Source organism: Coregonus lavaretus (assembly GCF_964263955.1).
Source record: "Coregonus lavaretus genome assembly, chromosome: 12".
Taxonomy (NCBI): domain Eukaryota; kingdom Metazoa; phylum Chordata; class Actinopteri; order Salmoniformes; family Salmonidae; genus Coregonus; species Coregonus lavaretus.
Genome location: NC_139999.1, coordinates 26,334,448 through 26,358,366, shown reverse-complemented (window position 1 = coordinate 26,358,366; position 23,919 = coordinate 26,334,448). Strand labels below are relative to the sequence as shown.

At 43.5% G+C, this 23,919-nt stretch overlaps 1 protein-coding gene across 1 annotated transcript in view; it reads right to left on the bottom strand.

Moving 5' to 3' along the window:
• LOC311137868 (leucine-rich repeat-containing protein 38-like) overlaps positions 1 to 23,568 on the bottom strand; it is a gene marked incomplete at its 3' end in the record, with an annotated part of 38,519 nt that extends 14,951 nt beyond the window's left edge. Inside the window, exon 1 of the mRNA XM_084172474.1 lies at positions 22,762 to 23,568. Coding sequence (XP_084028600.1) covers positions 22,762 to 23,389 — 628 coding nt within the window. The 5' untranslated portion in view covers positions 23,390 to 23,568. The remainder of the gene's footprint in view (positions 1 to 22,761) is intronic.
• Between the last annotated feature and the right edge of the window lie 351 nt (positions 23,569 to 23,919).

Genomic DNA, 23,919 nt, shown 5'->3' with positions numbered 1-23,919 from the left:
GCACTTTGTAGCCTGTAGCCTATAGGCTATGGATCATTTGATTGAGACCACACTAAATAACCTTTAGGCACACAGATGAAGGGCGGCATTGGGCACACATCGATATATAGCCTAATAAGAAACTCATTCTAAAACACTGAGAAATATTGACATTTCATCAGTTACAAATTACATGACCCTCCCCTGGACTAGATTTAAAAAATACTAAACCCTCCCTTGACTGAAATGTAAAAAGCATGACCCTCCCCCATTTTCCTCCAGGTAACCATTCTGTAAATTTTGATCATGCCTAAGTGGAGATTTTCTCTTTTCCCCCTATCTCACCTGTCTATCTCCTCATTTGAATTCCATGTTGTCACTGTCACTTGTCCACTCAAGCTTAACATTGTTGTCATATAGTGCCCACCAGGTGCCCTTTGAGTGTTGCTCAATGAGCTTGATACCTTGATAAGCTCATTTCCTGACGATGGCTCACCACTCATCGTATTGGGCGACTTTATCCTCCCGATGCCTGACTTCAATTAATTTATTTTCATCCCTTTCTTTCCACTCCTTTCCTCTTTTGATCTCACTCTTTCCCGGTCACCTCCCACTCACAAGGTAAGTAATATGCTTGACCTCATCTTCACTAGAGGCTGTTCACCTACAAATCTCAATGCAACTCCCCCCATGTCTCTGATCACAAAACAAATCACTACTTTGTCGTCGTCGGGTGAGGTTGTGTCTCTCTCTGGCGGGAGATAAGCTTGGCTTATATGGCTTATATGGTGTCGAGTAAAGCTTAAACTATGTATTTAGATTGTAGTTAGGTATTGTAGGTAGTTATCGTGGGTTGTTGTATGTAATTATTGTAGGTAAGTATTGTATTCGTCTGAGCCCGGTGAAGCACGAAGCTAGTTAACCCACTACCTGGACTAGCTAGCGGGTAGTTGTGGATAGTTGTTTCACGCCTGAGAGTACCTATAATTACGCCAGCTAGCTGCCTACAATAATTACATACAATAATGCCTACCATTCAGCTGTTTTTCTAACCTCATTGTCTGAAGCGTTAACGTTAGGTAGTAAGTAGCTACTGTGCTCGAAATGTAGCTAGCTTGTTGCTACCTGGATAGCTACTAAACAATAGCTGGAACGACCTAGCGAATAGACGCAAACTGGCTGAGTCAATTCAGTGGCTAGCTTTGCACTTGGCTAGCTAACAGTAGCTGCTAGGGGTAAGTTATAACCTACATTTGTGTTTTGTTTTTACATACTGGTAGCCAGAGTCGTTCAAGGGAATTCGGGACATGGGTGACTAGTTAACGTTAGCTTGGCTCTCTCTGTGTGTTCGTGCCGTGGGAGGACGGGTTTCTTCGTTGGCAGAAAGCAATGGCTAGCTAGTATGCTAACTATTCTAGCTAACTAACTGGCTGAATAAGTTGACGACGGACTCGCTCAACCTGTTGGAAACATTGAACCGCTGTAGTTTACAACAATTATAGTTTCTGAGGTGGAAGTTGGGAGAGTTATATTTGGGAGTTTCAGTGAAACATAAGTGAGGGAGGCCCCGCTCTCTCGCTTTCCCAGATGTTTAGTTCATTTCATTCCGATCTCCTTTGCATTATTGTAGCCATTTTCTGTAGCCTGTCAACTATGCCTCTGTCTATCCCTGTTCTCTCCTCTCCGCACAGGCTATACAAACGACTCACACTGCGTGGCTGCTGCCTCTCTAACCTGGTGGTCCCTGCACGCACGACCCACGTGGAGTTCCAGGTCTCCAGCAGCCTCTGGAACTGCCGTTCTGCAGCCAACAAGGCAGAGTTCATCTCAGCCTATGCTACCCTCCAGTCCCTCGACTTCTTGGCGCTGACCGAAACATGGATTACCACTGAAAACACTGCTACTCCTACTGCTCTCTCCTCGTCTGACCATGTGTTCTCGTATACCCCGAGAGCATCTGGTCAGCGGGGTGGTGGCACAAGAATCCTCATCTCTCCCAAGTGGACATTCTCTCTTTTTCCCCTGACCATCTGTCTATCTCCTCATTTGAATTCCATGCTGTCACAGTCACTAGCCCATTCAAGCTTACCATCCTTGTCATTTATCGCCCTCCAGGTTCCCTTGGAGAGTTCATCAATGAGCTTGACGTCTTGATAAGTTCCTTTCCTGAGGATGGCTCATCCCTCACAGTTCTGGGTGACTTCAACCTCCCTACGTCTACCTTTGACTCATTTCTCTCTGCCTCCTTCTTTCCACTCCTCTCCTCTTTTGACCTCACCCTCTCACCCCCCCCCCCACCCCCCCCCCCCCCCTACTCACAAGGCAGGCAATACGCTTGACCTCATCTTTACTAGATGCTGTTCTTCTACTAATCTCACTGCAAGTCCCCTCCATGTCTCCAACCACTACTTTGTATCTTTTTCTCTCTCGCTCTCCTCCAACACTACTCACTCTGCCCCTACTCAGATGGTAATGCGCCGTCGCAACCTTCGCTCTCTCTCTCCCGCTACTCTCTCCTCTTCCATCCTATCATCTCTTCCCTCTGCTCAATCCTTCTCCCTCCAATCTTCTGATTCTGCCTCCTCAACCCTCCTCTCCTCCCTTTCTGCATCCTTTGACTCTCTATGTCCCCTATCCTCCTGGCCGGCTCGGTCCTCCCCTCCTGCTCCGTGGCTTGATGACTCATTGCAAGCTCACAGAACAGGGCTCCAGGCAGCCGAGCGGAAATGGAGGAAAACTAGACTCCCTGCGGACCTGGCATCTTTTCACTTCCTCCTCTCTACATTTTCTTCATCTGTTTCTGCTGCTAAAGCCACTTTCTACCACTCTAAATTCCAAGCATCTGCCTCTAACCCTAGGAAGCTCTTTGCCACCTTCTCCTCCCTGCTGAATCCTCCTCCCTCTCCCCCCCCCCCTCCTCCCTCTCTGGATGACTTTGTCAACCATTTTGAAAAGAAGGTTGACGACATCCGATGCTCGTTTGTTAAGTCAAATGACACTGCTGGTCCTGCTCACACTGCCCTACCCTATGCTTTGACTTCTTTCTCCCCTCTCTCTCCAGATGAAATCTTGCGACTTGTGACGGCCGGCCGCCCAACAACCTGCCCGCTTGACCCTATCCCCTCCTCTCTTCCCCAGACCATCTCCGGTGACCTTCTCCCTTACCTCACCTCGCTCATCAACTCATCCTTGACCGCTGGCAATGTCCCTTCCGTCTTCAAGAGAGCGAGAGTTGCACCCCTTCTCAAAAAACCAACACTCGATCCCTCCGATGTCAACAACTACAGACCAGTATCCCTTCTTTCTTTTCTCTCCAAAACTCTTGAGCGTGCCGTCTTTAGCCAACTCTCTTGCTATCTCTCTCAGAATTACCTTCTTGATCCAAACCAGTCACGTTTCAAGACTGGTCATTCAACTGAGACTGCTCTTCTCTGTGTCACGGAGGCTCTCCGCACTGCTAAAGCTAACTCTCTCTCCTCTGCTCTTGTCCTTCTAGACTTGTCTGCTGCCTTTGATACTGTGAACCATCAGATCCTCCTCTCCACCCTCTCCGAGTTGGGCATCTCTGGCGCGGCTCACTCTTAGATTGCGTCCTACCTGACCGGTCGCTCCTATCAAGTGGCGTGGCGAGAATCTGTCTCCGCACCACGTGCTCTCACCACTGGTGTCCCCCAGGGCTCAGTTCTAGGCCCTCTCCTATTCTCGCTATACACCAAGTCACTTGGCTCTGTCATATCCTCACATGGCCTCTCCTATCATTGCTACGCAGACGACACACAACTAATCTTCTCCTTTCCCCCTTCTGATAACCAGGTGGCGAATCGCATCTCTGCATGTCTGGCAGACATATCAGTGTGGATGACGGATCACCACCTCAAGCTGAACCTCGGCAAGACGGAGCTGCTCTACTCTGGGAAGGACTGCCCGTTCCATGATCTCGCCATCACGGTTGACAACTCCATTGTGTCCTCCTCCCAGAGTGCGAAGAGACTTGGCATGACCCTGGACAACACCCTGTCGTTCTCCACTAACATCAAGGCGGTGACCCGATCCTGTAGGTTCATGCTCTACAACATTCGGAGAGTACGACCCTGCCTTACACAGGTCCTAATCCAGGCACTTGTCATCTCCCGTCTGGATTACTGCAACTCGCTGTTGGCTGGGCTCCCTGCCTGTGCCATTAAACCCCTACAACTCATCCAGAACGCCGCAGCTCGTCTGGTGTTCAACCTTCCCAAGTTCTCTCACTTCACCCCGCTCCTCCGCACACTCCACTGGCTTCCAGTTGAAGCTCGCATCTGGTACAAGACCATGGTGCTTGCCTACGGAGCTGTGAGGGGAACGGCACCTCCGTACCTTCAGGCTCTGATCAGTCCGTACACCCAAACGAGGGCATTGCGTTCATCCACCTCTGGCCTGCTGGCCCCCCTACCTCTGCGGAAGCACAGTTCCCGCTCAGCCCAGTCAAAACTGATCGCTGCTCTGGCACCCCAATGGTGGAACAAGCTCCCTCACGACACCAGGACAGCGGAGTCACTCACCACCTTCCGGAGACACTTGAAACCCCACCTCTTTAAGGAATACCTGTGATAGGATAAAGTAATCCTTCTACCCCCCCTTACCCCACCCCAAAGAGGGGAAAAAAAAAATATATATATATATATTGTAATAAAATATATATACATATTGTAAAGTGGTTATCCCACTGGCTATAAAGTGAATGCACCAATTTGTAAGTCGCTCTGGATAAGAGCGTCTGCTATATGACATAAATGTAAAATGTAAATGTTTGTTTCTTTTTCTCTCAATCTCTACTCCAACCCTACCCACTCAGCCCACACCCAGATGGTCATGCGCTGCCACAATCTTCTCTCTCTCTCTCTCTCTCTCCCGCTACTCTATCCTCTTCTATCCTATCCTTTCTTACTTCTGCTAAATCCTTCTCCCTCCTGTCTCCTGACTTTGCCTCTTCGACCCTACTCTCCTCCCTTTCTGCATCCTTTGACTCTCACTGTCCCCTTTCCTCCCTGCCTGCCCAACCTTCCCCTCCCGCTCTGTGGCTGAGTGACTCAATGCGTGTTAACAGAACAGGGCTGCGGGCAGCTGAGCAGAAATGGAGGAAAACTAAACTTCCGGAGGACCAATCTTCCTTCCACTCCCTCCTTTCTACCTTCTCTTCCTTTGTATCCACTGCTAAAGCTGCTTTCTATCACTCTAAATGTTAAGCTTCTGCCTCCAACCCTGGGAAACTCTTCTCCACTTTCTCCTCCCTCCTTAATCCTCCACCTCCTCCCCCTCCCTTCTCCCTCTCTGCGGATTACTTTTTCAAGCACTTTGAAAAAAAGGTTTACGACATCCGCTCCTCTTTCACTCACCCTACTGAGTCCACTGGTCCCACTCACATATAACTACCCTATGCCTTGACGTCTTCCCCCCTCTCTCTCCAGATTAAATCCTGAGACTAGTGATGTCCAGCTGCCCGACAACCTGCCCACTCGACCCCATCCTCTCCTACCTTCTCAAGACCATCTCTGGAGACGTTTTCCCATTCCTCACTTACCTAATCAACTCATCCCTGACCACTGGCTGCGTCCCGTCTGATTTCAAATTGGCCAGTCATTCCCCTCCTCAAGAAACCAACACAGGCCGGTATCCCTTCTTTCTTTTATTTCCAAAACACTTGAGTGTGCTGTCTCTGATGAACTCTCTCGTTATCTCTCTCAGAACGATCTTCTTGACCCTAACCAGTCAGGCTTCAAGGCGGCTCATTCAAATGAGACCGCTCTCCTCTGTGTCACAGAGGCTCTCCACTCTGCCAAAGCTGACTCTCTCTCCTCTATTCTTATCTTCCTAGAATATCTACAATATTAATCAGACAAAAATGGATCACATAATAGATATATCAACCATAATTTTATCATCTCACTTTAATGGGAATGTAGTAGGAGATGTTTTTCACAATTTTCAATGACTATTCATGCTTAGCCCTACCAATCAGGTCCGCTCCAGCTGTCCTTGTTATGCACACTCATTGTGTCTTAACAGAATAAACGTTTTTATTCTCTTCACAAATGGCAAACTCATCATGCGTATCACATTTCCATGGCTTGGCACAAGATAATTGACACCCAGAATCATAAAGCTATTTAAGTGATAATGCCCTAGAAGCCGGTGTTTGGGGGATATATTGGCACAGGTGTTGTTAGGCCCGAGATGAAGGCGAGGACCGGCAAACCGTGCCAATATATCCTCCAAACACCGGCTTCGAGGGCATTATCACTTTTATACAACGGGTTACCAACATATTCAAATAATGATTGACATATTTTCATTAAAAACGTTACTTTTATGATTTTATTCATACTATTTCATCCTACCACAAGATATAGTCCCGACACAAATCTAGGGTTGCGACCCAAGTCATTCTTTCTAAATGTTCCATTGCCATACTGGCTGGCAACGTTCTTATCCCTTGCTTGCTAGCTAGCCAACTACAGCCAACTTACATTCACGTCAAACAGTGCAGCCAGAATAACAATGAAGTAGCTACATTTGCATTTATTTAACCTCTTAAGGATCAGACCCTTTTTTTCAATTTTCGCCTAAAATGACATACCCAAATCTAACTGCCTGTAGCTCAGGACCTGAAGCAAGGATCTGCATATTCTTGATACCATTTGGAGAAAAAAAAACACTTTGAAAATTGTGGAAATGTGAAATTAATGTAGGAGAATATACACATTAGATCTGGTAAAAGATAAGACAAACAAAAAAACATGCGTTTTCAATTTTTCTTTTAATCCATCATTTTTGAAATGCAAGATAAATGCCACAATCTAATATTGCAGTTTAAGCGCAATTTAGATTTTGGCCACTAGATGGCAGCAGTGTGTGTGCAAAGTTTCAGATTGATCCAGTGAAGCATTGCAATACAGGACTATATTGTATTAAGTCTGCCCAAATGTGCCAAATTGGTCAATTGATACATTTTCAAGTACTTACCTATAGAGAACATACAAAAATGATATGGTAATACAAAATGTAAGTTTACACACTCCCAGGAATGTCATACATGATGGTTCATTAGCTTATACACTAACTTTCACACATCTAGATGGCAGGGCGGGGTGGGTGTGGAGACAGAGACAGCAGGGGTTCAAACTGTAGAACCCAGTTCCTACATTTCAATATAAAAATGGATTTTATCAAACACAACTATGCAGGATTTTATCTCTGGGACCCTTTGGATGACAAATCAGAGCAAGATTACTGAATGTAAGAACATTATTTACCTTCAGAGGTGAATGTATCAAACCAGTTGCCGTGATACGTTTTTTGTTGTTGTACGTTCTCCTCAAACAATAGCATGGTATTTTTTCACTGTAATAGCTACTGTAAATTGGACAGTGCAGTTAGATTAACAAGAATGTAAGCTTTCTGCCCATATTAGACATGTCTATGTCCTGGAAAGTTTGCTGTTACTTACAACAGTCATGCTAATCACATTAGCGCACGTTAGGCCAACCGTCCCGTGTACGGGACACCGATCCCATAGAGGTTAAGCTGTTTTCTAGTGACATTTATTTGGATACATCCATAACAATGAGCTAATGATGTGCGATTTCACCTGGCATAGATAATGTGCTTTCTAGTCAGGACACTGTTGTTCAGAGGAGCTAGCCAACAACACAGCGAACACAATCACTTCAAACTGAAGCTGGAAAGACTTCAAACTAGCTGCACTGCATTTCGTTTTACCTGTTTTCTATTGATAGTTCTTTGTATATATCCATAAAAATTATGCTGATTCATGATTTTGACTGGCTGAGAAAAGCTGCCTACCTGTCTGTCTCAACCCGACTCCTGACACGTTCATTACTATGAGACAGCTGGAGATAGAATTTGAATATTGAAACAATGTTGCAAATGTCGCAGACACAGACAGCAATGTTTATAGAAATCTCCGCTGTTGAAAACTAAATGTTAGTCTAAAAGAAATGTGAGATAATGTCTAGATGCTTTTTATAGTGGAGATCAAGTTTATAAATTGCCTGGCTGGTCTGATGAGACAGTGGATTGCGCAGTCAGATGGAACAGTGTAAATAGGCATTTTAACGTCATAGATTTAGCCTGTGGTAACTTGTGGAATAGACACCCATCAGCATTCAGGATTAGACCCACACTTTGTATAAATATTTGTAATCACTAACCTGTTGATACAAGCTTATGTGAGAAGCTGATCCATCAATTCAATTGATTAAGGCATATATACATTTAACACATTCAGACACTTGTTGATATTTTAATAATAAAAGCAATATGAACTAGAGGAGACAATGGCTTGTGCTTAAATGTTAATTTTATTTTATTCCAGGTCATCAGTTAACTTTGTGTTACTTCGTCCCACCTGTCTCTCCAGTAACTTCTCCTAGGCTAACACCCAAGACTAGCTAGCTTGATACTTGAAACCTATGCAGTCACTTAGTTAAGAAAATGACATATTTTTGGAACCTTAATGAAACAACTACAACTGTAAATACAACTCTACAACCGAAAACCCCTTCCGCGTCTGTTTTTTTACTTACATTGCTCAAAACCACTTTTTGTTGATAACTCGCCAAAACATGACTGGGCTGTTTTATTTATTTTTTTGCAGAGGGCTCATCCTCCGCATTAGGAACGTGCTGACTTCACTACATCATTCTAGCTTCTGTGTTATCTGAGAACTGAGTGTGTTGCTTTCGCCCCGTGTTACTTTCGTCCCGGCTCTCCCCTACTGCAACTCTCTGTTGGCTGTTCTCCCGCTTGTGCCATCAAACCCCTGCAACTTATTCAAACCCCTGACGCAGCCCGCCTGGTGTTCAACTTTCCTAAGTTCCCCCATGTCACCCGGCTCCTTCCGCACACTCCACTGGTTTCCAGTCAAAGCTTGCATCGTCTTCCAGACCCTGATGCTTGCCAACTGAGCAGCAAGGGGAACTGCATCTTCTTACCTTCAGGCTATGCTCAAACCCTACACCCCAACCCGAGCACTGCGTTCCGCCACCACTGGTCTCTTGGTCTTCCCACCTCTATGGGAGGGCAGCTCCCGCTCAGCCCAGTCAAAGCTCTTCTTTGTCCTGGCACCCCAATGTTGGAACAAGCTTCGCCCTAAAGTCAGGACAGCGGAGTCCCTGCCCATCTTTCGAAAATTTCTGAAACCCAACTTTTTTTTTTTCATTTAGCAGACACTCTTATCCAGAGCGACTTACAGGAGCAATTAGGGTTAAGTGCCTTGCTCAAGGACACATCAACAGATTTTTCACCTAGTCAGCTCGGGGATTAGAACCAGCGACCTTTCAGTTACTGGCACAACCGAAAGGTCGCCCCCAACGTATTTTCCCACTAGCACTGACTTTGCTGATAAATACTTTGTTGAGGGAAAATGTACATGATACGATTGTGATGTGTTGTTGTCTCACCTAGCTATCTTAAGATGAATGCACTAATTGTAATTCACTCTGGATAAGAGGATCTGCAAATGACTAAAATAAAAAATGTCCACTCATTTAAAACTGCATCATTGCTGTTCTGCATAAATCTTTGAAGTGCATGACAACGTCATACACCTAACCATACTGTTTTTCACAACAGTGTAATTGTGTACCACCTATACATTATAGGCTTTACATGTTACAAAACAGGTGTAAAATGGGATTGCATGGTCAGATGGAAAGTTCACCTGGACAGCCCAAGAAAGTTTATAAAGAGGCTGCATATAAATTCCACTCAAAGTTGAGAGGAGTTGGATATAGTCTTGGGATCCTTTACATTGCTAAAACCAGCTGTATTGTCCACTTGAATAAGAGATTAATGGCCTCTACTTTTCACACGGCACTTTGCATGGCAAACTCATGACCCAGGAGACCCAGCCTTAGGCTCTGAGATGGGCCTGTCTCTGGCAATTCTGCCCCAGCATCTCCGTACACATTGATTAATGAGATTGGAGAGCAAAGTTTGCCTGTTTCCCTAACAGAGTCCTGTTGGAGTTACTGTATTAACTATGTACGACGACAGGCCCCATTTTCCTCCATCACTAAATGAATGCCTGCATAGGTGACAGCGGATATTTTTAACCTGTGCTGATTATCTTGTGGTTAACACATCATTTTTATAGATACATTATGCATGAGGCCACAAACACTTTTTCGGTATGTGGAAATGACTGAAAAAGGGTGAAATCGGTTTAAACTGAAAACAATGGTCCTTGATTCTTGTGGAAATGGAGCAGTTTCATGCTATTACCATTTCTTTAATATAGAAACATTTGGTTATATAATGCACCATGGTCCACCCGCAGCTTTTTTTCCCCAAATTGAGAGAGTTTTTCAGTGAGCAGAGCCAGGGATTAGGGCCACTGTGCCTCCGGTCATATACAGTATTAGTGTGATTTACATATGCTAAGGGCTCTATTTAGGCACTACAGATTCCACAATAGAAATGTAAATGCAATTTCCGATTTAGCCGACATATGCAGCATTTACCGTGAATACAGTCTCCGATAAAGCAGGAATATTGCGTTTAAATTTCAATCATGCTGTAAAGCTGAACTTCCGGATTGAATAGAGCCCTAAGCTTCAGTGGACACCTGTTACACAAATCCTTCCGATTATATAATTCTGACATGAGAATTCTAACTGGGACTCTCTCCAAAATACTGTCTGTCTACTAGACAAACATCCTAGTTTGATTTCCTACACATGACAGACAGGTTCCTCAGTCCCTGTCACAGTCTCTGTAGTTTCTCTTGACAGACAGTTAAGATTTGGTTCTGGGTGCTGAGAATACAGTCTCAATAAATGGCTTCTATACCTAAGGCCACAAAGTTATTATGTGCATGACAGAATATGATTGACATAATAATAATAATATGCCATTTAGCAGACGCTTTTATCCAAAGCGACTTACAGTCATGCGTGCATACGTTTTTACGTATGGGTGGACCCGGGGATCGAACCCACTACCCTGGCGTTACAACCGCCATGCTCTACCAATTGAGCTACAGAGGACCACGACATAAACAGCTAGTGTACCAAATCCTCCGTCATTCTTATCAGAAGCATTGCCATTATGGCACAGGAATCTGTATCTTATTTCCCAGTCTCAACATACTTAGTCTGAATGCTTGCAGAAAACTGTCACTTTGAATACCACACCAGCATTTCCTTTTTTATATCCTGGTAGATTTACCCCAGTACACTGAAAGGTTCGTAAATGGTTCTTCCTCAGCTCGTAAAGTTCCTTGGAGAACTCTTGCCCGATAAATAACCTTTTAGTTAAGTGTGGGGTTCTTGACGTGGCATCTACGGTTCTTTAGAATTCTAAAAGGTTATTGAAATGTATGGAAGCCTGCAGATGTGTCCCTTTCATAGCACACAGCAAATTGGCCAGTGTTAACTAGTGTTGATTTTTCAGAGTAACATTTCTAGTGTAGATTCAAGAGTTAAATTAACACTGTAAAGAGTTAAATTAATACTCATTGGTGTAACATAACCCCAGTGTTGGTGTTAATAACCAGTGTTAAACCAAAACCACAGGTTGATTTGTATAATTGTTTGTTTGAATATATATGTTTTTGGATGGCTGTTCCAGTTTAGATGTTTAAGGTAGTCTCATGTCTTAGTCTTCCCAACCCTGGCAGTCATTCTGAATGCAGGTTGCGGGTTAATACAAATTGTACATCCCCACTCTGGCTGGATTCCAAACAGAATTATACAGAACAAAAATAAAAACGCAACATGCAACAATTTCAACGATTTTATTGAGTTACAGTTTATATATTGAAATCAGTCAATTTAAATAAATAAATTAGGCCCTAATCTATGGATTTCACATGACTGGGCAGGGGCTTGGTAGGGCATAGGCCCACCCACTTCGGATCCAGGACAACACACTGGGGAGCAAGTCCCAGCCAATCAGAGTGAGTTTTTTTCCAACCAAAGGGCTTTATTACAGACATAAATACTCCTCAGTTTCATCAGCTGTCCGGGTGGCTGGTCTCAGACGATCCCGCAGGTGAAGAAGCCGGATGCGCCTAGTCTCACTAAAAGTAAAGCAGATGTTGTAGCGTTGGCTTCCCTCATAGCCCTCCGGCAGATATTGCTTAATTGGAAATCCTCCAAACCTCCCACTGTATCAGCCTGGTTGAAAGATCTAATGTCTTTTCTACACTTAGAAAAAATTAAATACATTTTGAGAGGTTGTACTGATAACCTTTTCTTGAGAAGGCAGCCATTAATTTCCTTTTTTGAACAGTTGCCTTCTATTGATCAGGAGTACAGTGCCTTGCAAAAGTATTCATTCCCCTTGGCGTTTTTCCTATTTTGTTGCATTACAACCTGTAATTTAAATGGATTTTTATATGGATTTCATGTAATGGACATACACGTAATAGTCCAAATTGGTGAAGTGGAATGAAAAAAAGTACTTGTTAAAAGAATTATAAAAGATAAATAACGGAAAAGTGGTGCGTGCATATGTATTCACCCCCTTTGCTATGAAGCCCCTAAATAAGATCTGGTGCAACCAATTACCTTCAGAAGTCACATAATTAGTTAAATAAAGTCCACCTGTGTACAATCTAAGTGTCACATTATCTGTCACATGATCTCAGTATATATACACCTGTTCTGAAAGGCCCCAGAGTCTGCAACACCACTAAGCCAGGTGCACCACCAAGCAAGCGGCACCATGAAGACCAAGGAGTTCTCCAAACAGGTCAGGGACAAAGTTGTGGAGAACTACAGATCAGGATTGGGTTATAAAAAAAGATCCAAAACTTTGATAATCCCACGGAGCACCATTTAATCCATTATTAAAAAATTGAAAGAATATGGCACCACAACAAACCTGCCAAGAGAGGGCCTCCCACCAAAACTCACAGACCAGGCAAGGAGGGCAATAATCAGAGAGGCAACAAAGAGACCAAAGATAACCCTGAAGGAGCTGCAAAGCTCCACAGCGGAGATTGGAATATCTGTCCATTGGAACACTTTAAGCCGTACACTCCACAGAGCTGAGCTTTATGGAAGAGTGGCCAGAAAAAAGCCATTGCTTAAAGAAAAAAGTAAGAAAACACATTTGGTGTTCACCAAAAGGCATGTGGGAGACTCCCCAAACATATGGAAGAAGGTTCTCCGGTCAGATGAGACTAAAATTGAGCTTTTTGGCCATCAAGGAAAACGCTATGTCTGGCGCAAACCTAACACCTCTCATCACCCCGAGAACACCATCCCCACAGTGAAGCATAGTGGTGGCAGCATCATGCCGTGGGGATGTTTTCATCAGCAGGGACTGGGAAACTGGTCAGAATTGAAGGAATGATGGATGGCGCTAAATACAGGGAAATCCTTGAGGGAAACCTGTTTCAGTCTTCCAGAGACATGAGACTGGGACGGAGGTTTACCTTCCAGCAGGACAATGACCCTAAGCATTCTGCTAAAGCAACACTTGAGTGGTTTAAGGGGAAACATTTAAATGTCTTGGAATGGCCTAGTCAAAGCCAAGACCTCAATCCAATTGAGAATCTGTGGTATGACTTAAAGATTGCTGTACACCAGCGGAACCCATCCAACTTGAAGGAGCTGAAGCAGTTTTGCCTTGAAGAATGGGCAAAAATCCCAGTGGCTAGATGTGCCAAGCTTATAGAGACATACCCCAAGAGACTTGCAGCTGTAATTGCTGCAAAAGGTGGTTCTACAAAGTATTGACTTTGGGTGGGTGAATAGTTATTTACGCTGAAGTTCTTTTTTTTGGTCTTATTTCTTGTTTGTTTCACACAAAAAAATGTTTTGCATCTTCAAAGTGGTAGGCATGTTTTGTAAATCAAATGATACAACCCCCCCCCCCCCCCCCCCCCATATATATAAAAAAAGAAGAAGCTGGATGTGAAGGTCCTGGGCTGGTGTGGTTGCACATGGTCTGCAGTTGTGAGGCCAGTTGGACGCACTGCCAAATTCTCTAAAACAATGTTGGAGGTGGCTTATGGTAGAGAAGTTAACATTAAATTCTCTGACAACAGCTCTTGTGGACATTCCTGCAGTCAGCATGCTAATTCCATGCTCCCTCAAAACGTGAAACATCTGTGGCATTGTGTTGTGTTACAAAACTGCACATGTTAGAGTAGCCTTTTATTGTCTCCAGCACAAGGTGCACCTGTGTAATGATCATGCTTTTTAATCAGCTTCTTGATATGCTACACCTGTCAGGTGGATGGATTATCTTGGCAAAGGAGAAATGCTCACTAACAGGGATGTAAACAAATGTACGCACAAAATTTGATAGAAATAAGCTTTTTGTGCGAATGGAACATTTCTGGGATCTTTTATTTCAGCTCATGAAACATGGGACCAACATGCGTTTATATTTTTGTTCAGTATACAGTACATATCACTTTGCAAGCCAGCATAATGTGACTTGCATGCCTGATGTGGCCAGTAAATTATGAATTTCAGGGCACTGTAATCGGATAAAACAAGGCCCTCAAAAGAAGGCCTTATGAAATATGTATTGTGTTGTCTTAAATAATTTAATTTAAATGACAATATAGTCACTTAGCATCTCACTTGGTGAAGGCCAGAGGACAGAAAATGTATCAAGGCAACAACCATGTCTCTGTCACTAGCAAACACGGTCATGGGTTTTACTGGTAACTCTAAGATTCACTCGAAAGGCACCCTGGAAATATGCAAATAAGGCTTAGAACCCTACAGCAGGGCTATTCAATTCCGGTCCTGAAGGGACGAAACATTTCTGGTTTTGGATTTGCGTATGGTTCTTCAAAGAACAATCTCATTTAAGGTTCTTCAGGGACCCTAAAATGGTTCCCCTATGGCATCGCTCTCAATAACCTTATTTGGTTCCAATTTGCCCCTTTATTTCTTAGAGTGTATGTCATGTTGAATACATGTAATCACCATATATATGGGCAACAAAATGTTTGGAGTCATAGAATATGATGCAGCTAGAAACCAATCAGGTTGGCCAGGAGGCACAGGTATTTGCAACCACATGGGTAGGTTACAGCCAGTGTCTGCTCGTGATGGATTACAACCAGGAATACAGACAGCCTTGGGGATAAGCTGTCCTTTTGTAACCCACTCCCTGTCTCCTGAGTGATTGATCTAGCTGGCTGTCGTAGGCTGTTATCGGAGGCTTGTCTCTCCTCCCACTTCAACACCACAGTGGCTGTAGTGATTGATTAAATGTCGATACCAGAGAAGTGAGAATCATTAGATGGACCCATGGCATAAAGGCAAAAGTCTCATAATTTCCAATTAAACTGTGGAATGGGCTTTTTTTATTTGTTTACTTTCTAGGTATGTTTTTGCAATTTCCAGGTATTGTATTACTGTATTTACAAGCAAATCAGGGAATCCAGTGGTTGCAGGTGAATAATAGGAAGGCCCTTGCTTTATGGTAGCCTTTAGTATTGGGTGCACAAGCATCCTCCAATCCCTAATTTGAGCCTGACTGATTGTAATATTGCACAAGTGAAGCAGACAGAAAGAGACATAATAACACAGACAGAGATAGAGGGGGAAATTACTCAAAGACAATCACAGAGAAGAAATCTGAGAAGAAGAAGGACAGAGAGTCAGAGGGAAAGAGAGAGTGAGAAGAGACAAATAGAGATGGGGTAGAGTGTCTGAATGAACAAATTGACAACCCTTCATGTGACAGCAAGGCCAACGGTGAATCGTTTAAATCAGGAAGGGATTTCCTTATGCACAGGGACTCAGTGATCTCATAGTCACATGGGGATACTCTCAGCACAAACGTTTAGCATGGCTCATTCAACAGACACAAGCCCACAACTGTATAAAGCACTAGTTAGAAATGTCTTTGGTCAGAATAATATACTTGCCATTTAGACATCTATTACTCACATAGCACTTTTTTGATTGCTTGCTAACCTATACACTTCAATGTCAGCTTGCATTAATTTTTCAATATTAAATAAACATTAAATGAGGTCAAGGTCAAATACACTGTCTTCTCAAGTAAGGGATGGATAAACATGTACAGAATGGGTACCTGGAGGAAAATGGGGGAGTGTCATGCTTTTTCATTTTCAAGTGGAGGGTTTAGTATTTTTTAAATCTAGTCCAGGGGAAGGTCATGTAATTTGTAATTGATGAAATGTCAATATTTCTCAGTTTTTCTGAATTAGTTGCTTATTAGGCTATATATCGATGTGTGCCCGATGCCGCCCCTCATCTCAAATTATCCATAGCCTATAGGCTAAAGGCTATTAAGTACATGCTCGAAGAAGCACAGACCAAAGTTATATTTTGAAGAAAATTTACTTCCTTCCAAAGTATTTTGCGCTGCTGGGATGGTGTAAATAAAACTAGGCTGCATTACACACTGCAATGGATATTCCAACCTTGAGCTCCGGCTCGCTCTGCTCTTGCTAATGAAAACTTGTTTTGTGGTGCCTAACCAATGCTGTGCTGTGTAGGTCTATAGTGGCAGTTCATGAGGAGAGTCAAATAATTATTCAGAAAATACTTTTTTATTAGGCCTATTCCCAGAAATGATATATCTTGCACGCAGACTAGCCTGTAGTCTATGTTCTGTTCAGTTTGAGAAGGAAGGGCGAATATGAGAAGAAGGACCGGAGGTCAACTTTGATAGCTTGCTACTACTATAATTGATTTTTAACAAAAACAATGTTTCTTGCCCATTATGTATTTATCAGATGTATTGACTTCACAATAAGCCAGATTCGAGTAACTTACATTGTGGTGCTGAAACTTGAAGCAGCAGCCGTGGCACAATCAATCGGAAATGGACAAGTCATGGTGCTGATAGTAGGCAAATTCGAGTAGGCATACTTCATTTGAACCATCTTCATTTTAACAACAAGAGGGCTTTGTGTTGGAGCCTATTTCTTCATATTTAAGAAATGATAGATAGGCCTACCTGTTTGACAGAAGAAATGTGTCTATAGGCTGCTACATCCATAGATTTGTCGGCCAATTCCTCCACCCACCGTGCACTTTTTAAATAGCCTACCTCCGTGTCAGGGCTGTTAAATTAAAACCAGGAGTCGAACTGAGGGGGTATGACAGGGTATGCCATAGGCTTACCTTTCATTAAAGAAAATGGCAAAAAGTACAGGCCTACCCCTTGTTAGCTTAAGATTTTGTTGAAAATAAAACAGATGTGATTATATAAAGTGATCGATAACAGCGCTTTGTTCTGTGGGGATATCATTGTTTCATATATTTGAAATGTATTTGAGGCTGAGCTACAACCCTCTATAGCCGAGGAGACAAAAAATTGACTTTGTTTGGGAAGTAATCTAATTATGTCACTATCAATTGATTAAGCTATTCATTTTCTGTACAATAGACGGTGTTTAAACCCAGAAAGCTTTTAGGGAAACACTTGTTGCGTTAAGCCACGGATGAAGAGTAGCCAGTAGTTAAAGCTTACATTTTTCTGCGTCGGTAGGCCTACTCTGTCTGGGGTGGAAAGGTAGGCCTAACTTTTGTAGTACCATGCTCAGATTCCTAATGACATCTCCGATCTAATTATTTGCAAACAGGGACAGTTTCGTTGCAAACAAGACACGCTGATTTGGCATTTGAGAAATATGATAAAATGAACACATAGGCCTATCTCTCTGTCCATTCTTAGCCTGTAATTTAGGTAATTTGTTTGGTATTTAAAAACATTCTTCTAATATGTAAAATGAAGTAGAATTGCAATGTTTTCTCGGACCTGCAAATACAACGATAGATTCATGCAATGCTTTTACTATAAAGGTGATCTTTCCACCACTACTCTTGTCCACAGTGGTCTGTGAACCCACAATCTTCTGGCCTGCAGCCCTGTGCGCTATCAAATTTCCTCCGTTGCCATCTAATGCTTACAGGACGAAGAACAGTTTCTAAAACGGCATATCTAAGGCTCTGGTCTGTCCAGGAAGTTAAAGTAAACGGTAGGCATGTTCTCTGCTATCCACTTTATGTTTTAATTATTATTTTGGGTATCGTTTTTTTTTTCAAGCGTTCAGGGAGGGTTTAGGTAAAATATATTTTGCTGAAGGGAGGGCCATCCATTTTCATTTCAGAGAGGTCAGATTTTCTCCATGTAACCCTCATTATAAATAATGTTCACTCCCTAAGTGGAATAATACATTTTCCCTGACATCCATGCCCGAGGCAAAGACAGCTGATAATTGTGTAATGTAATGCAATGTTAACTCCATACTGTATATGAGACAGTGATGTGGAGAGCCAGGGAATTCTCAGTGGGGTCATATTTAGAGAGCTGCTCATGCAGTGTGGTAGCAGCTCTCTGGGAAGTAACCTGATAGGCTGTGAAGGAAAATTCAGGCTTTGACCCTGTCACATGCGCAGTGGATCATGAACGGTGTTGATAGCTGTGACACATTAGGCCCAAGGGACCCATGGAAGCTGGGCCGCCCTGTCCTGTTTTGCCCTGTGTGTGTCTGTGGCTCCTGTTACCCACCCGGCCACTGTGCTATAGAACTGTGTTGCTCTAAATGATACATGGCCTTTGTTCATCCTTAACCCAAGAGCACTGGAGACAGCAGTGGATCATGTTTACACTCATTCCCCTAATGAAACATTTAGGCCCCTGATTAGTGGCACACAGGCAGACCTGCGTACAGGAACGTCCCCTTAGAGTGGACTGACAAACATCTGATTACAAAGACTGTATCCTTGGCAGGTTTATGGAGAAAGATTGTCAATTGATATGCAAGGTTGGTCATCATGACACATTATTCAGATTAAGATCAGTTATTTTTCATTTAACAACAGTCACATTATCTAATGACTGTCTATGGGGATCCACAGTCAAGAGGGATTCTAATACATAATCAACAGGTATAGATACAGTATATATGTCTTGCGCATCTGTCCATTTGGTAAAACAGTCATCTGGACAGCGACACTTTTAATCCATAAAAGCCCAGGATTTTAGGCATTTACAACCCACTCAGCACAGTGACCCAATCACAGTTATGCAAACAGAGACATGCCGTATACAGTGCAGTGGACTGGTATCTAGCACATGGGAAATTAGCATGAGAGAACAGGCACAAATGTCTCCAGAGCATGTTTACACTGCTGCTGCTAGAGTAATGCTAAACAGGGTCTAATCCATGATAAAATCATATCTACAACGTGAAACAACAGGATTAGGACAGAGGGAGATTCCTGTAGATCTGATGGAGATTCCTGTGTGGTCATTTGGGAATGATTTGACAGATAAGGATGGAGGAATGTGTCCATGTTTTCATTATTCCATGTTTCCATGTCCACTCTGTGGTAACATAAACTGTCTGTTGATGCGGTTTGTGCATCAAGCCTAACCACTACCATTTTAGCTCTGGATTAAAGGGTAACATTACTCTATGACAAATCATGCACCCAAGGACGAAACTGATCATGGTTCTGTGAAGGGTTGATACATATTGAGGAGCTTATCAAATCAACCTCGTTCTATAAATGACTTTTCATCTGACACTGCAGGAATAGTGGTGGTCAACAGCTCCAACCCCAAACACGCACGCACACACAAAAAGCACCACTCATGAATTAGGTCATTTCATAATACTCTGAGAATATTTAGGGCGGTTTGAAGTTTTCACACCAACCCATACCAACAATTCAGCAATACCAACTTAGTATTGTTAGCAGTGTGTAGGTGAGTCTGACTCTATAATTTGCCCTTGGGAACAGTTTCTGTAGGTGTGGTTCACAACAATTCCTCTACAATGTGAGCAGTTGAGAAGAGACTGGTTAGATCGTGCACAGATTTTCAGCAAACCTTCTGTGCAAGTATTATTTCACTTCTGATATCCCAGACCCATGGGAAATTACATTTACTTGAAAAGGCCTCTGGAGCTGCAGCCAGGGACTTCAAATCATAAGTTCTCCTTTTGCTTTCAGATTTACAGCTTTGTTGACTTAATCTATATGCATCAGCAACATTTCTTATTTTTAATGAGCACAGAGGCAGTTCCAGAACATTGTGCCCCTGTGCTCTATGAATTGCTAAATTGCAAATGCATTCAGCAGTAAATATCACGCATATTCCCAGTTCTGACGCAAACTGCATAGTGTTCTTCAGGTCTACCGCAACATAAAACTATAAAGTGTGTGTGTGAGTGCCCACTGGGCAAAAACTGGTTGAATCAACATTGTGTCCATGTCATTTCAACCCCAAAAAATCTATATGATGACGTTGAATCAATGTGGAAAACTGATTGGAATAGCAAAAAGTCATCAATTTAAGGGCATTTCATATTTTTTTCACCCAACTTTTAACCTAAATCCAACGACATGGTGAAATGTTTTGTTAATTTCATGTTGAATTCACGCTAGTGACGTTTATCCGACGTCTGTGCCCTGTGGGTGTGTGTGTTTGATTGATGATGCTAAATAGAAAAGGTCACTATGTTTTTTAAAATCTTTGGTAGGTGGTTTTGACCAGTCTCATGCTAAAGCCTCCTAGCCAGGACACACAGTAAACACTGACTGGTTTGAATGTAAGTGCCTTACATGAGGTGAGAAGCTGCACCGCTAACTCAATTTGAGAGTGCATGTCTCGGACCAGTTGGCAGGTATGCCAGAGGGTTGGCTCGCTGGGCCCATGGCCTCTTGTTTGCTGTTGCTGATGTGTGCTTGGCCAGCGTCTCTACTATAATTCATTACAGCCTGCAGTAGACAACACTGAGGACCAGTGATGAATGCATTTGCAGCCTCTTACAATGGGGTACGAGGTATTCCTGCCAATTTATCAACTTCTCTTTCTCATACAGCCCCAGCTTTTTGCGGTTGCTTTATTATTGAGGAGTAGGAGGGAGAGGAAGAGGGGTGGCAGTTACATGGTAAAGCACTAACTCAATGTGTGAGGATGTTTTTGTTAGTTGTCAGCCGTTTGCAATGTCCACCCACTGCTTGCATAGGGTGGAAAGTATTATTAGAAATATTATTTGTCTCCACACAAGCATCTATAAAACATAACTACTGTTGTTCTCGCATTCCTATGATTAAAAAAGAACAACAAAGTAAGGTTATGTGAACATGATGTCCATATCCACAGACTAAAGTTTATCTCATCAAACAGATATAATGGAATGGATCCCTGGGCTGTTGCCAGCTTTACCCCGTTTGCCTGAATTATAGATTGTATATCTCAGTTTATCTAAGTAATCCTTTCTCCATCAAACCCAGGGGGAAATCATATTTGCAAAAGGATACAGATACAGTAACATGAGATTGGACAATGTTTGTCATTACAATGTGTTGATGTCCCATATTTATGTAGATCATCATGTTACAGTATGTCCCCCGTGGAACGACCTTGGCTTGGAGACAGTGACAGCTGTGCATGCTTATTTATGTACTGTATCTACTGGTTCATATGCCGACTTAACATATTCATGATGTTTTATGCTGTGAGGCTTTACCTTGGAATTGAATACAGTACACATATTTACATTCACAGTGTGAAACATATCATCTGGGGTGTCTAGATTCAGCACACCTGAACTATTGGACCCTAATATTCTAACAACATAGTGTGCTACATGTTAGTGGTTCTATATAGTATTATCTGGTGGGCTATACATAGTCTTGCTTGAATGATTATTATGAATAGACTTCAACAAATAAATAACCTTTGCGATGTCATCTGCATTTTCAAGGACAATATCTAAATAATATTCAAATGTGATGTCAAGCAAACAACATGTGGCTCTTGTTAGTATCTCCAAATACAACAAATGGTGATTGGAGTAATGTGGAGTCAAATCTGAAAGTTGTAAAATATGAATATATTGGATTGCTACAGTGTTTGGTTAGTAGGCTACTGTGTATCCTGTAGTCTGGGGTTTGTTATGTTTCTACCTTGAAAGAGTGGAATAAATGACAATCTCTACAATTAGGCATTGTTTCCCTCTGCATTATGAACACATGAATCCCACAACAATAGCTTCTGGGTTTGGATGTTCAGTCTAATCATCGCCATGTAAGCAGATTTTACCCTTTGTGGGATACACACTCCTGTGGGAGAATTGTAATCCCCTTTGTCTTTTGTTGTTTTCCATATTTGCATGTCGTGCACACATTCTGAGAGTGTCCTTGAGACACAGAGAGAGAGGGGGCCCACACCAACACATCAGTGCCATAACGTTACCTAACTCATCCAGGCAGAAACACAATAGTAAAGGACTGGATGGGCTCCAGCTTCCATACAAACAGCGCTCACTAATTGATTGATTTAGTGAAACATTAATAGACCACCGGCCTGAGGGGAGAGGCAGGTGTTTGGCTTGGACAGTACACTACACACACAGCCATGGCAACATAAATCTCATGCTCAAGCAGAATCATAAACATGAGGTGTTGACTTTCTGTTGTTGTGTTTGTTTTGCTGATGTGGATGAAGCTGCAGACAGTCTGTAGTGAAATGTATCTGAGACCATCCCCCTGAAGGTCTCCCCCTAGAGCCCGTCTCTCATTGTCTTTCATTACTCTCCCTGGCACTGTGGGTTCAGGTTGGGAAAAGAAAGAGGGAGCCAAAATTAGAACAGAGGAAGGGGTTCCTCTTTCTACTGGGAAAATATAAATAGAACACACAGCAATGGCATGGCAGAGGATTTGCTAAAATAATATAATCTTAATGGTGCACGACTTTCCTTTATTTAGGTCAAGCAAGCTGTAAGTAAAGTGACATCCCACTGACGAAGACACTTACCATTTGGAAGCTTGTGACTGTTTTCCTCCAGCCATGCAAACAGGTTGGCAAAGTTGCAGTTGCACACCCAAGGGTTGCCCTCCAGTCTCAACACCCGTAAAGAGGGCAACTGGCTCAGCGCCCCCACCTGAAGGCCAGACAGGGCGTTACGCTCCAGCTCCAGTTCACGCAGGGAGGTGAGGCCCAGGAACGCATCCTCGTTGACCATGCTCAGATAGGGGTTGTTGTCCAGGCGGAGTTTGATCAGGCTACGGGACTGCCCAAAGGTCCCCGAGGGGATCTCAGTCAGGTTGTTGCTGCCCAAGTCCAGAAACACCAGCCTGGAAGAGGTGCTGAGGGTGCCCGGCTCGATGTGGGACAAAGAGTTGTTCCGCAGGTCCAGGTAGACCAGGTCACTGTAGAGCACTAGGAAGTCAGAGGGAATGCGGGGGATACAGTTGTCAGACAGAAGGAGCCTGCGGACATCCAAGGGGATCTCATCAGGAAGACGGGTGAGTCCACGGCCGCTGCAGTCCACAGTGTGGGGATCTGGGCACAGGCAGCTCGTTGGGCAGTTTTCTCCCTGAGCCCATAAGACAGAGGACAGCAAGACAAGGAGAGGATGGAGCCAGCAGACACATGGCAACATGGTCAAGGGGGTAAGAGCAGAGAGGGGCAGAGGAGGCTTGGGGTGAGAAAGAATGGCAAGGGGTGTCGGGAAAGAGAAGCGGGGGTGAGGGTCAGAGGGCGGGAGATTAGGAAAGGGGAGGGGAAGGGGAGAACGAGAGGGGAAAAGGGGGGATCAATCCCTGTGCAGGAGCATCCTGCCGTTCTTGAGATGAAAATCTGAGACAGCTCCGGCATCAGGCAGCGAGAGAGCAGCGTTGAGCGCTGTGTTCCAAGAGATCATGTAGCAAGCAGCCTGGATAGAATAGCAAACTGCTGGCTTTGAAGAAGCTAGGGGAGGGAGATGGCAAGAAGTGGGAGGGAGAGAGCGAGAGAGAGTGATAGAGGGAGAGAGAAAGAGAGCTTAGCAGAAAGAGGAAGGTAGCTTAGCAAAGGTAAATATAAACTATAGAGAAGCAGGAATAGAGAGAAACTGGCGGCACAGACAATGGGGAGGGGGGCTGAGGAGGGGGCTCTGTCCGCCGGGTTAACCCACAGTCGATCTTGGGGGGT